Source organism: Dermochelys coriacea, chromosome 3 (assembly GCF_009764565.3).
Source record: "Dermochelys coriacea isolate rDerCor1 chromosome 3, rDerCor1.pri.v4, whole genome shotgun sequence".
NCBI classification, from domain to species: Eukaryota; Metazoa; Chordata; order Testudines; family Dermochelyidae; genus Dermochelys; species Dermochelys coriacea.
In genome coordinates, this window is record NC_050070.1 from 199,173,495 (window position 1) to 199,185,723 (window position 12,229).

General features: G+C 39.3%; 1 protein-coding gene across 10 annotated transcripts in view; it reads left to right on the forward strand.

Moving 5' to 3' along the window:
* The window catches only part of ESF1 (ESF1 nucleolar pre-rRNA processing protein homolog), a 60,451-nt gene that overhangs the window by 27,654 nt on the left and 20,568 nt on the right, over positions 1 to 12,229 (forward strand). For all 10 annotated transcript variants that reach the window (XM_043512070.1, XM_043512068.1, XM_043512069.1 and 7 more), the window contains one exon: positions 4,048 to 4,209. In XM_043512070.1, the coding sequence (XP_043368005.1) occupies positions 4,048 to 4,209 (162 nt within the window). The remainder of the gene's footprint in view (positions 1 to 4,047; positions 4,210 to 12,229) is intronic.

A 12,229-nucleotide genomic window follows, 5' to 3' on the forward strand; every position in this document is an offset into this window, starting at 1 on the left:
ACTTACACACGAATTTTTCTTGCTTCCTAAGGAGACTCTTCTCTCCTGGCCCCTTTCCAGACCCATTAGCAGGGTCCTCAGAGGTCAGTTTCTAGCTGCTGCTAGACAAAGTGGACAACAGTAGCCAAGTTAAGGGTCTGCTTTTTCTGCAGTCCTCCCAACCAGGGAACAACACTTCTTGTGAACAGTAGAAGAGTAGAGCAACAGCATCAGTTTCACGATCTCTAGCCTTAAAGTAAAGAGCTGCTGCATCACTGCACCCAGTGTGACTAACAAATTTATTAGAGCATAAGCTTTCGTGAGCTACAGCTCGCTTCATCGCATGCATTTGGTGGAAAAAACAGAGGGGAGATTGATATATACACACACAGAGAACATGAAACAATGGGTTTATCATACACACTGTAAGGAGAGTGATCACTTAAGATAAGCCATCACCAGCAGCAGGGGGGGAAAAGAGGAAAACCTTTCATGGTGACAAGCAAGGTAGGCCATTTCCAGCAGTTAACAAGAATATCTGAGGAACGGTGGGGGGTGGGGTGGGGTGGGGGGGAGAAATAACATGGGGAAATAGTTTCACTTTGTGTAATGACTCATCCATTCCCAGTCTCTATTCAAGCCTAAGTTAATTGTATCCAGTTTGCAAATTAATTCCAATTCAGCAGTCTCTCGTTGGAGTCTGTTTTTGAAGCTTTTTTGTTGAAGGATAGCCACTCTTAGGTCTGTAATCGAGTGACCAGAGAGATTGAAGTGTTCTCTGACTGGTTTTTGAATGTTATAATTCTTGACGTCTGATTTGTGTCCATTCATTCTTTTACGTAGAGACTGTCCAGTTTGACCAATGTACATGGCAGAGAGGCATTGCTGGCACATGATGGCATATATCACATTGGTAGATGCACAGGTGAACGAGCCTCTGATAGTGTGGCTGATGTGATTAGGCCCTATGATGTTGTCCCCTGAATAGATATGTGGACAGAGTTGGCAACGCACTTTGTTGCAAGGATAGGTTCCTCGGTTGGTGGTTCTGTTGTGTGGTGTGTGGTTGCTGGTGAGTATTTGCTTCAGATTGGGGGGCTGTCTGTAAGCAAGGACTGGCCTGTCTCCCAAGATCTGTGAGAGTGATGGGTCGTCCTTCAGGATAGGTTGTAGATCCTTGATGATGCGTTGGAGAGGTTTTAGTTGGGGGCTGAAGGTGATGGCTCGTGGCGTTCTATTATTTTCTTTGTTGGGCCTGTCCTGTAGTAGGTGACTTCTGGGTACTCTTCTGGCTCTGTCAACCTGTTTCTTCACTTCAGCAGGTGGGTATTGTAGTTGTAGGAATGCATGATAGAGATCTTGTAGGTGTTTGTCTCTGTCTGAAGGGTTAGAGCAAATGCGGTTATATCGTAGAGCTTGGCTGTAGACAATGGATCGTGTGGTATGATCTGGATGAAAGCTAGAGGCGTGTAGGTAGGAATAGCGGTCCGTAGGTTTCCAATATAGGGTGGTGTTTATGTGACCATCGCTTATTAGCACCGTAGTGTCCCGGAAATGGATCTCTTGTGTGGACTGGTCCAGCTGAGGTTGATGGTGGGATGGAAATTGTTGAAATCATGGTGGAATTCCTCAAGGGCTTCTTTTCCATGGGTCCAGATGATGAAGATGTCATCAATGTAGCGCAAGTAGAGTAGGGGCATTAGGGGACGAGAGCTGAGGAAGCGTTGTTCTAAGTCAGCCATAAAAATGTTGGCATACTGTGGGACCATGCGGGTACCCATCGCAGTGCCGCTGATTTGAAGGTATACATTGTCACCAAATGTGAAATAGTTATGGGTGAGGACAAAGTCACAAAGTTCAGCCACCAGGTTAGCCGTGACAGTATCGGGGATACTGTTCCTGACGGCTTGTAGTCCATCTTTGTGTGGAATGTTGGTGTAGAGGGCTTCTACATCCATAGTGGCTAGGATGGTGTTTTTAGGAAGATCACCAATGGACACTAGTTTCCTCAGGAAGTCAGTAGTGTCTCGAAGATAGCTGGGAGTGCTGGTAACGTAGGGCCTGAGGAGGGAGTCTACATAGCCAGACAATCCTGCTGTCAGGGTGCCAATGCCTGAGATGATTTCCAGGTTTATTGATCTTGGGTAGCAGATAGAATACCCCAGGTCGGGTTTCTAGGGGTGTGTCTGTGCAGATTTGTTTTTGTGCTTTTTCAGGGAGTTTCTTGAGCAAATGCTGTAGTTTCTTTTGGTAACTCTCAGTGGGATCAGAGGGTAATGTAATCTCACTCGATTTACAGACCTAAGAGTGGCTATCCTTCAACAAAAAAGCTTCAAAAACAGACTCCACCGAGAGACTGCTGAATTGGAATTAATTTGCAAACTGGATTCAACTAATTTAGGCTTGAATAGAGACTGGGAATGGATGAGTCATTACACAAAGTAAAACTATTTCCTCATGTTATTTCTCTCCCCCCATCCCATCCCACCCCACCCCCCACCGTTCCTCAGATATTCTTGTTAACTGCTGGAAATAGCCTACCTTGCTTGTCACCATGAAAAGTTTTCCTCCTCCGCGCCCTCCTCCCCCCCCCCCCGCAGCTGGTGATGGCTTATCTTAAGTGATCACTCTCCTTACAGTGTGTATGATAAACCCATTGTTTCATGTTCTCTGTGTGTGTGTATATCAATCTCCCCTCTGTTTTTTCCACCAAATGCATCCGATGAAGTGAGCTGTAGCTCACGAAAGCTTATGCTCTAATAAATTTTAGTCTCTAAGGTGCCACAAGTACTCCTTTTTCTTTTTGCGAATACAGACTAACACGGCTGCTACTCTGAAACCTGTACCCAGTGTGTGAACCCTTCTTCTTGAATAGCAGGCAACAGTGATCCTGATCTACATATATCGACAGTGCTATCCATCAGATTTGCCTCTGCAAGGAAGTGCAGCTTGAAGTAACTGCAGCGTTTTAAAAATGTTGTGGATGCCTAATATCTCACATAGGGTTTTATAAAAATCATAAATCGAATTGTAACTCTTTTGGTACACTCGGTATGCAAAATAATCCCCCACCGTACCATTACAGTACTTATGCCCATTCAGCAATCACAACAAACACTTCCTGCACAATACATTTCAGCATTCAGATGGCTAGAGTCTGCAAACTGAGATAGGGAAAAACCTGCTGCTAAAAATCAGTAGCCAATGCCTGGCTAAGTAATAATGAGTACTACAGAGTACCAAAATGTGTGGCATAGAGGAGTGTGACAAGGGAAGTGTGACAAATCACACAGTAGCACATTTGACCTGCTGTATGTTGCTTATAGGGAAAGGCTCATTTCAAACCTATGAAGGGAAGTAAAGTCCTAGAACTAATATATAGTAGCCATATATATATATATATATATATATATATATATATATATATATATATATATATATATCCTCCTCTTGCATATTTATTTGCATATGCACATGCCAGGAAAAATAGGTACGTTGCTTTTGGCTCCTTCACCTGTCAGTGTCTTGCAGTCAGTGATGTAGTGAATTGAGCAAAGACCTATACGCTACGAACTCCTGACTTCCAGTTCTGGCTCCCCTCTGTAGGGGCATGTCATTTTAAAATTGAGGAGACAAACCAAAGTTAAGAAAGTAGGAATTAGTATTTATCTGCCTCACAGGAATATTGTGGTGGTTGTTTAGTTAGCATTTATACTGCATTTTACATTTTCAAAGTGCTTTACCAATACTAAGTATTGATTTTTAGTTATAATATGCTGTGATGGTTTCAGAAACTAGTGACCTACAGCGGGGGTGAAGAACTCTGCACCCTATCATTAGTTCCTTCTGCTATCCAGTTTTCCCGTATCCTCTCAGTTTTTTATTTGATCTTTTAAAGCGAGGAATTGATTCATAGTGATGAGATGGATTGTCCCCACTGTTCTACCAGAAATCATTTGCTTATCTTAGCTGTGTTGCCTTCAAATATTCATTCATAATATCCTGAGATTTTCCACAATAGTGTTTGCTTTAGTGTTTTGGTTTTTTTTGTTTTTTGTTTTTTTTAAGGTGGTGATGTAGCCCATGAAACAGAAGATGACACACCCAAGAAAAGCCAGAAGGATGATGAAGAGCAAATTGCCAGATACAGAGAACTGTTGCAGAGTATCCAAGAAAAAGAGAAGAAACGGGAAGAAAATGATATGGAAATGGAGATTAAATGGGTTCCAGGTAAATTTATCTGGCACTTCAGCTGTATCTTTTTTCTTTTCTCATTTGGAAAAAATTGCAATATTTTTACTGGCCAGCTTATTGAGGTGTAGCAATCGAAACTATGAACAGTGTTTTCTTTTTTCTTAGCATTAAAAATCCAGATGGGTTATAGTGGGGGGGAAAAATGGAAGTAAACAATGATTGAGCACAATTCCTCTGCTGTAGTCTTTTTCTGGTTTGTGCCTCTTGCCAGTTTTTCTTAGGTGTTTGCTGTTTCATTCTTTTAGATTTTTCTCAAATAGTTTCTGTATGTCTTAGAATCCTAACTTTTCCACACATGTGAAAGTTAAAAATATGGTAACACTAAAAAAAAAATCTTGTTTGTTTCTAATAATTTATTAATCAGTGCTGATTTCATAACTTGAAACTGGCTGAATGGTGAAAGAAATGCTCAGCTACAGTTCAGTTGGCCAGTACAGACTGTTTCACCAAAATTGTGCACGTATTTGGGTTTTTTTTAGATTGCTCTAGTTGGGGTTCATTTTCTGTACCCTGTTGTTCTATATTTGTTTACCTGCTTAAAATTAATTAATGTATTAAAAACAAATCCAGGAACACATGTTGGTGGGAGAATAAGGCCCACCAATAACCTTTTTGTAATACTACTTCAAAATATTAAATGCTTTCAGGCATGCAGTGAATTTAAATTGGCACACTAGTGTAAACAATTGAGTTTCTGCGGACATCTGTTTACTTGTTAATCTGCCTATGGTCTAATCCTTTTCTGCATAGCACTATTTCTTTGAAGTAGGAATTTCTGAAAAATGTTTTACTCTAATAGTATAGCTGGCTTTGAAAATAAATGGCTATATATTTCAAAAAAAATTTCTCCCAATGTCCCTGGATCAGAGACAACAATTTTTGAATTTAATGGCATTTATCTGAAGGCAGATTCGGATAGTTTTGGAGGTGAGGGAGTTCTGCCATTTTTTCTGGAGGGATTTGCTCCAATAATTGTTGTTAGAATCTCTATAAATTGGGGAAAAGTACTTGCCTTGAAGTGTGATATTGACAAAAATATCTGGAAATGCACTTTTATATAGAAAGTTACTGAAGTTAATGTACTATGAAAGAGGTATGTGACTGTACATGAAAACTGATCTGTATTACCTAAAATGTTGAAGGCTAACAAATCATAAAGTGGAAAGAAGTTAATTCCTGCATGACTGAACCAGGGAAACGAGTTCTCATATGACTATTATATAACTAGAAAAAACCACACTTCAGTCTTAAAATACTGCCCCAAACATGTTGAGTAGAACTCTTTTATGTTTCTTAGGAGATCACCTCCCCTAATTATTGCTCTATCTCAAGGTGTTTTTAGATTCCATACCTTCCTAGAGGCAGCATTCATTTTTTTCACTAGGTTAGAAAGCCCTTTGGAAAACAAGGTTCTTCAAGGTGGCACTTGCAGATTGTAGCACATGGAAAACTCTTTAAAGTCTATTGGGGTGGCCAAACTGTGGCTCACAAGCCACATGCAGCTCTTTTACTGTTAAAATGTGTCTCAGAGAGCCCCCAGCCCCCTGCCATTCTTCACCTATCAGACTTATGGGTGGGGAGCTCAGGACCTCTGCCTTGCAGCGGGGTAGTAGGGTAGAGGCTTTTGCACAGTGGGGTGGTGGGGTAGGGGCTTCTGTGCAGTGGGGAGGGGGGCGGGGTAGGGGCTTCCGCTCTGCAGAGTGCATCTGCAAGATCTCGGGGCTTCAGGAGGAGCAGAGCTTCAGCCCCGAGCCCTGTCAAGCGCCTTCTGCAGGGCTGAAGCCCCAAACCCCTGGCGGATGTTCCCTGGCTCTCGAATTTCTGAAGATTGTCATATGCGGCTCGGAGGGCCAGTAAGTTTGGCCACTCGTGCTCTATATCTAGTCTTAGAAAGAAATGACAAAATAAACTATATGCTGACTTACTAGGTCTGTTCATGCATATTTGGGAAACACATTCAACATGCATATTCAACATCAAGAAAAATTTGAAATGTTGGGGTCTGTACGACACCATCCATAACATGTTGCTGCATAATTTATAGCAAATTATTTTAGAAATGTTTTAAATTGTACTTTTTTGTGTCTCCACCTGTAAAGCCAAGTGGCTGTTTCCATGAGTACAACTGCAGGATTTGGAAGGGTAGTGGAAATTATAACTTAGAGTAATATAAAAGTTGTGAAATCCCCATCATTGGAGGTTTTTAAGATCAGGTTGGAGAAACACTTGTCTGGATTTACTTGGTCTAGCCTTACTGCAGGGGGCTGGACTTGACCTTTTAAGACTCCTTTCAGTTCTACGTGAGTGTTTCTAAGTAATATACATTTTAGAGACCTCAACATTATTTAAAAGGGCTGTTCTAGAAAGCATAATGTAATTTAAAGGTCTTGTATCTTATGTCCCATAAAAAGCTTTATTGGAAAAGGTAGGCTCCTAGTTTTCAAATTGTGTCAAAACAGCAATTTTTAGCCAATCTGGATAATAAAATATTAAACCTTAAAAGTTACTGGTCTAGGGTAGAATATAACTATTTATGGCCTGCATCTCAAACAAATGTACTTTTGAGGATGGTAAGAAATATTTTGACAGTTGGTAGTTTTAAGGAGAAAATGAAAGCTGTTTAAAAAGCCAATCAGAGGTTCAGAATGTAGGAAGTAGACCTAGTACAGGTGAGGCTATCAACAGTGCTTGATAAATGAATTTTATAATGTGGTTCAACTAAATTAAGATTTCTGCTTCAATGCAGAAAGAAAAAACCCTACAGTAATGTTGCAAACTGACCGAGTGTACTACGAACCTGCCTTTAATCCCCCTTAAAAGTAACCTGGCTTTTCTATCATCATGTAAATCTCTTAAAGTTATACCTCCCACTCTAATCTGAATAGTAGAGACACACAAATTAAGGCAGAAATCGTGAATTTATGGAAGATAAGAAAATTCAAGATTTCCTTAAGCAACTAGAAGGGTAGTACAGGGATTTCAGGAACTTGAAATGGAAGAGACAGCAGAATTATCTTGTAAAACACTAAGATTTCTGGGACCACAGGAGGATGGGTGTTGAAAGAAGCCTGAACCACAAATGAAACTTTAAGTGGGAAAGGAGCAATAGCTTGAAGGGAGCTTGTAATATGAGAAGCTGCTAAAAAAAGGTGTTGTCAGGTTCTTAGACTTCTTATTAGTGACTTTCCAGATCAGATTATTTTCTCATTTTGCAAGTAAAAGGCAATGTTACTATAAATCAGCCATGCAAAATTCAACCTGACATTTAAAAACCAAGTTGTGTTTTCTGCATCATCACCAGTGCTAGACTTTGCAGGCCGGTTTCTGTTCTGCTTACACTTGTGCAGTCCCATTAAATATAAATGAAGATAGGACCTGACTCACTAATAGTAAGTTAATTAATAGTTCTGTTGACAACGTGTGAGTCAGAGTAGAATCTATCTCCCTCTTCCATAGTTGTATTAGTATATTGTAGTACAAATAATAATAAATAGCAAAATTTATTTTTGTAACTCAGATTCAGATGCGAGTCTGAATACACTCTGGAATCACTTCTGCTTAATAAATGCAATCTCTATTGTATTGTTTTTTAGCCCATAATCTGAATTCATTGCCTGAGAAAAGTTTCTGACATATAAAATTAATAAATGCATAAGTAAAGGTCGTCTTTTGAAAGCATAAGTTGGTAACTACAGAAAATGTCCATGAATTTTCCTTGTGTTTGATATAATTTCAATTACTCTGACTTAAATTCTCCCTATATTTACCTTTAAAAATGTGCATCCCTACTTATAGTTAGTTGAGATGAAGGGCTTAATGGCACATCTGAATCATCATGTTATAATTCCACTATCCACAGAGTGTCAGTATGTACATGCATGTAGTTGCTTCATCATGAATGGCTTTTAATTCATTGGGGCATCAAGCATCCAAATGAGCTGAACATTTTTATTAACTATTATATCATTTTCACAAAGATTTTATGTTGTTACGACCTTCAAACCCACGAGTGTTAGAAACCACAATGGAAACTGCTTGCTGCTGTTATGAATGTGTTCTCTCTGTAGAATATAGACAAGGCATTGGTTTTTAAGTAGCTAAAGCTACCCATTTTTTTAATTGTATTTTTGAAAAAACTCTATACATACACATAGAATCCTAAACAGGTAACTGAGCTGCAGTACACAGGTTGTAATATTAGACAGCAGTTCCATGCAGAAAATTACCAGAAATAACTTGCGTGTTGTTTACAAGATAACTACAAAAATTCAGTTAAATTAATATGGTGACTTTATAACTGAATTTTGAGTTATGCTTTCGCTGGAGCACTAGGGAAAGCTATTCTGAGGATGAAAAAGAGTACCTATAGGGACAGAGGAATTAATGAGACTGACACCAAAGGGGAGAGCTCTCTAGTTACTTTTAGGCAAAGAGGCTGAAGCTGTCTGTGGAAAATTGATAGGACAAGAAGAGTAAGAAGGATCCTTTGCAAGGCACAGTTACAGGGCTCTGAACCATGTATTATATAAGATTAACCTTCATTCTGGCCTTTCTTGATCTGTATTATGGTAGTCTTTAATTAGATATCCACATACTGTCCGTCTTGCCTCATTCAGTGCACAAGATGAATGGTGCTCATTGAATAGGTGGATATGCAGTATTTTGTTTGATCCTCATTCGGTGTGTGCCCACAAGCCCTATTTAACACACACCATCTAAACAAAATATTGAGCTCCGCATGGGCTTTTCTGTTCTGTCACAAAAATAGGAGTGCTTTGCAAGCATTGAATTTATCTTCACGACACCACTGTGAGGCAAAGTGGTGGTATCCTGAAGTTTAAAGCCAAAATTATGTCTGCTGATTTTGGGAGCCCAATCTGAGATGCCTAGGACCTGACTTTTTCAGAGTTCATAGTTTCGATAGCCCTTTATGTTCAATACCTAGGTCCCGTAGACTTCAGTTACAGTTGTGAGCACTCAGCACTTGTGCAAATCTGACTCCAGATGTCTAAAATTGGGCACCCAGAAAATGATGAACACAGTTAGTGATTAGCTGCAACAATATTGGTTTATGTGACTTGCTTGGCACAACAAGGATAGAATCCAGTTCTCCAAGGAGCATTCAACTGCTTTAATCGTACGGCCATCTTTTTTTCTTCCTGCAGTCCCTTGCTTCATTCACTGCACATCTTCCAACTTATGCAACAAATGAAGCAGGGATCCTACAGAGAACAGTGTCATTCACTAGATACTAATTTATACCATGAGCACTATCCGTCCTGTGCACTGAATGATGCACGAGTCCTATTTTTTTTTTTTTTAAAGTATGTGATCATGTAATTAAGGACTCTATTATGCATCCCACAAGAGGGGAAAATTAAGATTACCCTGGCATTTCATCACTGTGAGCGCTTGATTTTACAATCTTTAATGTTTTAATATAGGTTTTTGGATGCAGTTAACTTAAGAGTCCCGAAAAAACCATATTAACACCCACTTGGGTCATCAATAGAGTTGGGATCTTTAGAAACGCAGTTCTTCTAATACTTGAGCTAATGAAGTAACTGATAGCAGTAGTAGATTTCTGTTTTGTCTGTGGACCACTAGAAGGGATGAGGCACTTATTTTGCCCATGAGTTTCAAAGCTATTTGCTGACAAAAGTGGACTGTTGAGACTCTGGAATCCTGATTTTAATTTTAAATCCTAGAAGGGGGCATATCTGTTGGTTATAAACACTTCTGCCCCAGCATCCTCTTCTCCTATCCATCTGCCTCCTGGCTCTGACCCCCTCTGCTCCTATCCATCTGCTTTCAGGCTTTTGTTCCCGTTCTCCTTCACCTTCTCATTGTCCTGTTGCATTAGGCTGTTTCCTCCTTCATGTTGCCTGGGCACCACCGGTGGAACTACTGTCCATCTGCTCTGAGTTCTAGTGCCTGGTACCATAGTAGCCCACAGGAGCCAGGAGGAGCAGTTACAGAGGAAGTCCTACCATCATTTTTGAAGGATGGTCCCTGCACAGTGTTTTTGCATGTAGAAGCTGCGGGGATGGTGCATGCTCTGTGCATATGGAAAAGTGTTTTCATAGCTCCAACAATGTAACTGACAGTTTTCAGTCACCATGTTTCTTTTAAGATTTCCTGACTAGTTCAGAATTAGTTTTGTTCCTATATTTCTATTGCCAAGACTTGCTGTTATCTAAGATCTATTATTGTAGGCTGCTTTTTAAAAAAATATCTTAAGATGTTTAAAATGAAAAGAAAATTATAAGAGACTAATGTAGGAAGACTTTTTTAAATGGAATGTCTGAGACTTGAATTAATTTAAAAATTTAAGCTTTGGCACAACTTTTCACACACAGTTGTAGCAAGCATATTTTGTGAATGATTCAGTTATCTTTTAATCATAATAATTTAAACATAAATCCAATACCAGAACAAATCAATTAGTTTGGTTCCAGTTTTTTTAGCACTTTCTTTTAGGCACAAAATTGATTGTATTGAAATGTCTGTTCATCTGTTTTCCTACATTCATATTGTATTCAAGCAATAATTACCTTAGACAGAGTTTGCCAGCCCTCAAAGTTTTACACACTCCCATAGACGGTTTTGGTGCTTTAGACTTCATACATGTGGCAGACCACAATCATATGCCTAATATAATTTTCAAATACTTCCCAGCTTCACATTTTTGTTTAATTTGAAATAGTCGTCCTTTGGGAAGAGTGTAAATGTGATTATTAAACAGGAGTTAAAATGGAACTTTAAAAATTACTAGTTTTCATCCTAAATAAAAATAAGTGTAATCTCCTCCTAAACTACAGAGAACCTCAGCCATATGTTGTTGGAAGGATTATATGGAGTGAGAGAGTGTTTTTTCGTTCCATATGATCTTTGAAGGTGGTATATATGGCTCATTCTGTATTCTTGGTTAATATGTTCTTTGAATGATTTATTCCTGTCTCATGCCGTGCACAAAAGTATGCATCTGGCAAACTAGAGCTCTGCAGTTGTTTATACTGAATATCTTCAGGTACTAATAATGGTCCCGTCCCTTAATACTTTTGTCTTTTGAGAAGTGATGCAGGATAACTCCCAAAATCTCTTGGAAAACATTAAGTATTTTTTATCTTTTGAGCTTTGACAAAACAAAACAAAACCGCCTGATATCAGTCATGCTATTAGGCAGTCTCCTCTGAGGCGTCCCTGGAGGTTGCATCCTGTTTTACATGTGACTTCCTCATTTTGGTCTACTCTTCCTTTAGGTATGGAAAGCCCTCCAAAGTGTTTACTGATGGTTCCCTATATCCTTGTCAGAATATTTCTATCACAAATTCCTTTCAGCTACTTGCAACAAGGGTTTCACATTGACAAGGCATATATCGAGATTCTTCCTTCATCTTGCTCCATGAAATGAATTTGCTGGTTTGGATTCCCTAAAGTGGAGAAATGTTTTCCTTTTTCCTCTACTCCTACTTCAGGTCTAATAAAGGTATTTTTCTGTTTTGGGCTATTATTGTCCCACATTCTAGCAAAATTTAAATAAGATTGAAGGACATCCAACATATCATAATCTCCCTTAACTGTTGTTTTAAAACCTGATTGAAGACTTTGGGAATTTGCACATTTTGTTTTCAATAATTTGCAAACATCTTGTTCACAGCCTTGTCAGTGGAAATCCCCATGAGCCAATCCTTCTTTCATAATTCCAGAGGTGGATAGCCCTTTGGGCCTAACTACACTTGTGACACTTTCTAAAAATTCTCACTGTTTTGCAGACCCCTGTTCCTCAGTGAAGTCCCCGGTAAAAGAGTATCTCCTTTCCCCCCACACCCCCTCCCCCCTTTTGTTTTGTTTTTAACCATCTGTGGAAGTTACCCTGGCTTTTCTTCGTATTTAGAAAAAAAGTAATTTTGGACATTTAAAAAAAAAAAATTCTGACCAGCCCTACTTTTTATAGTCTGAGAAGTAGTTTACTTGGATTTGGGTCCCAGTGCTC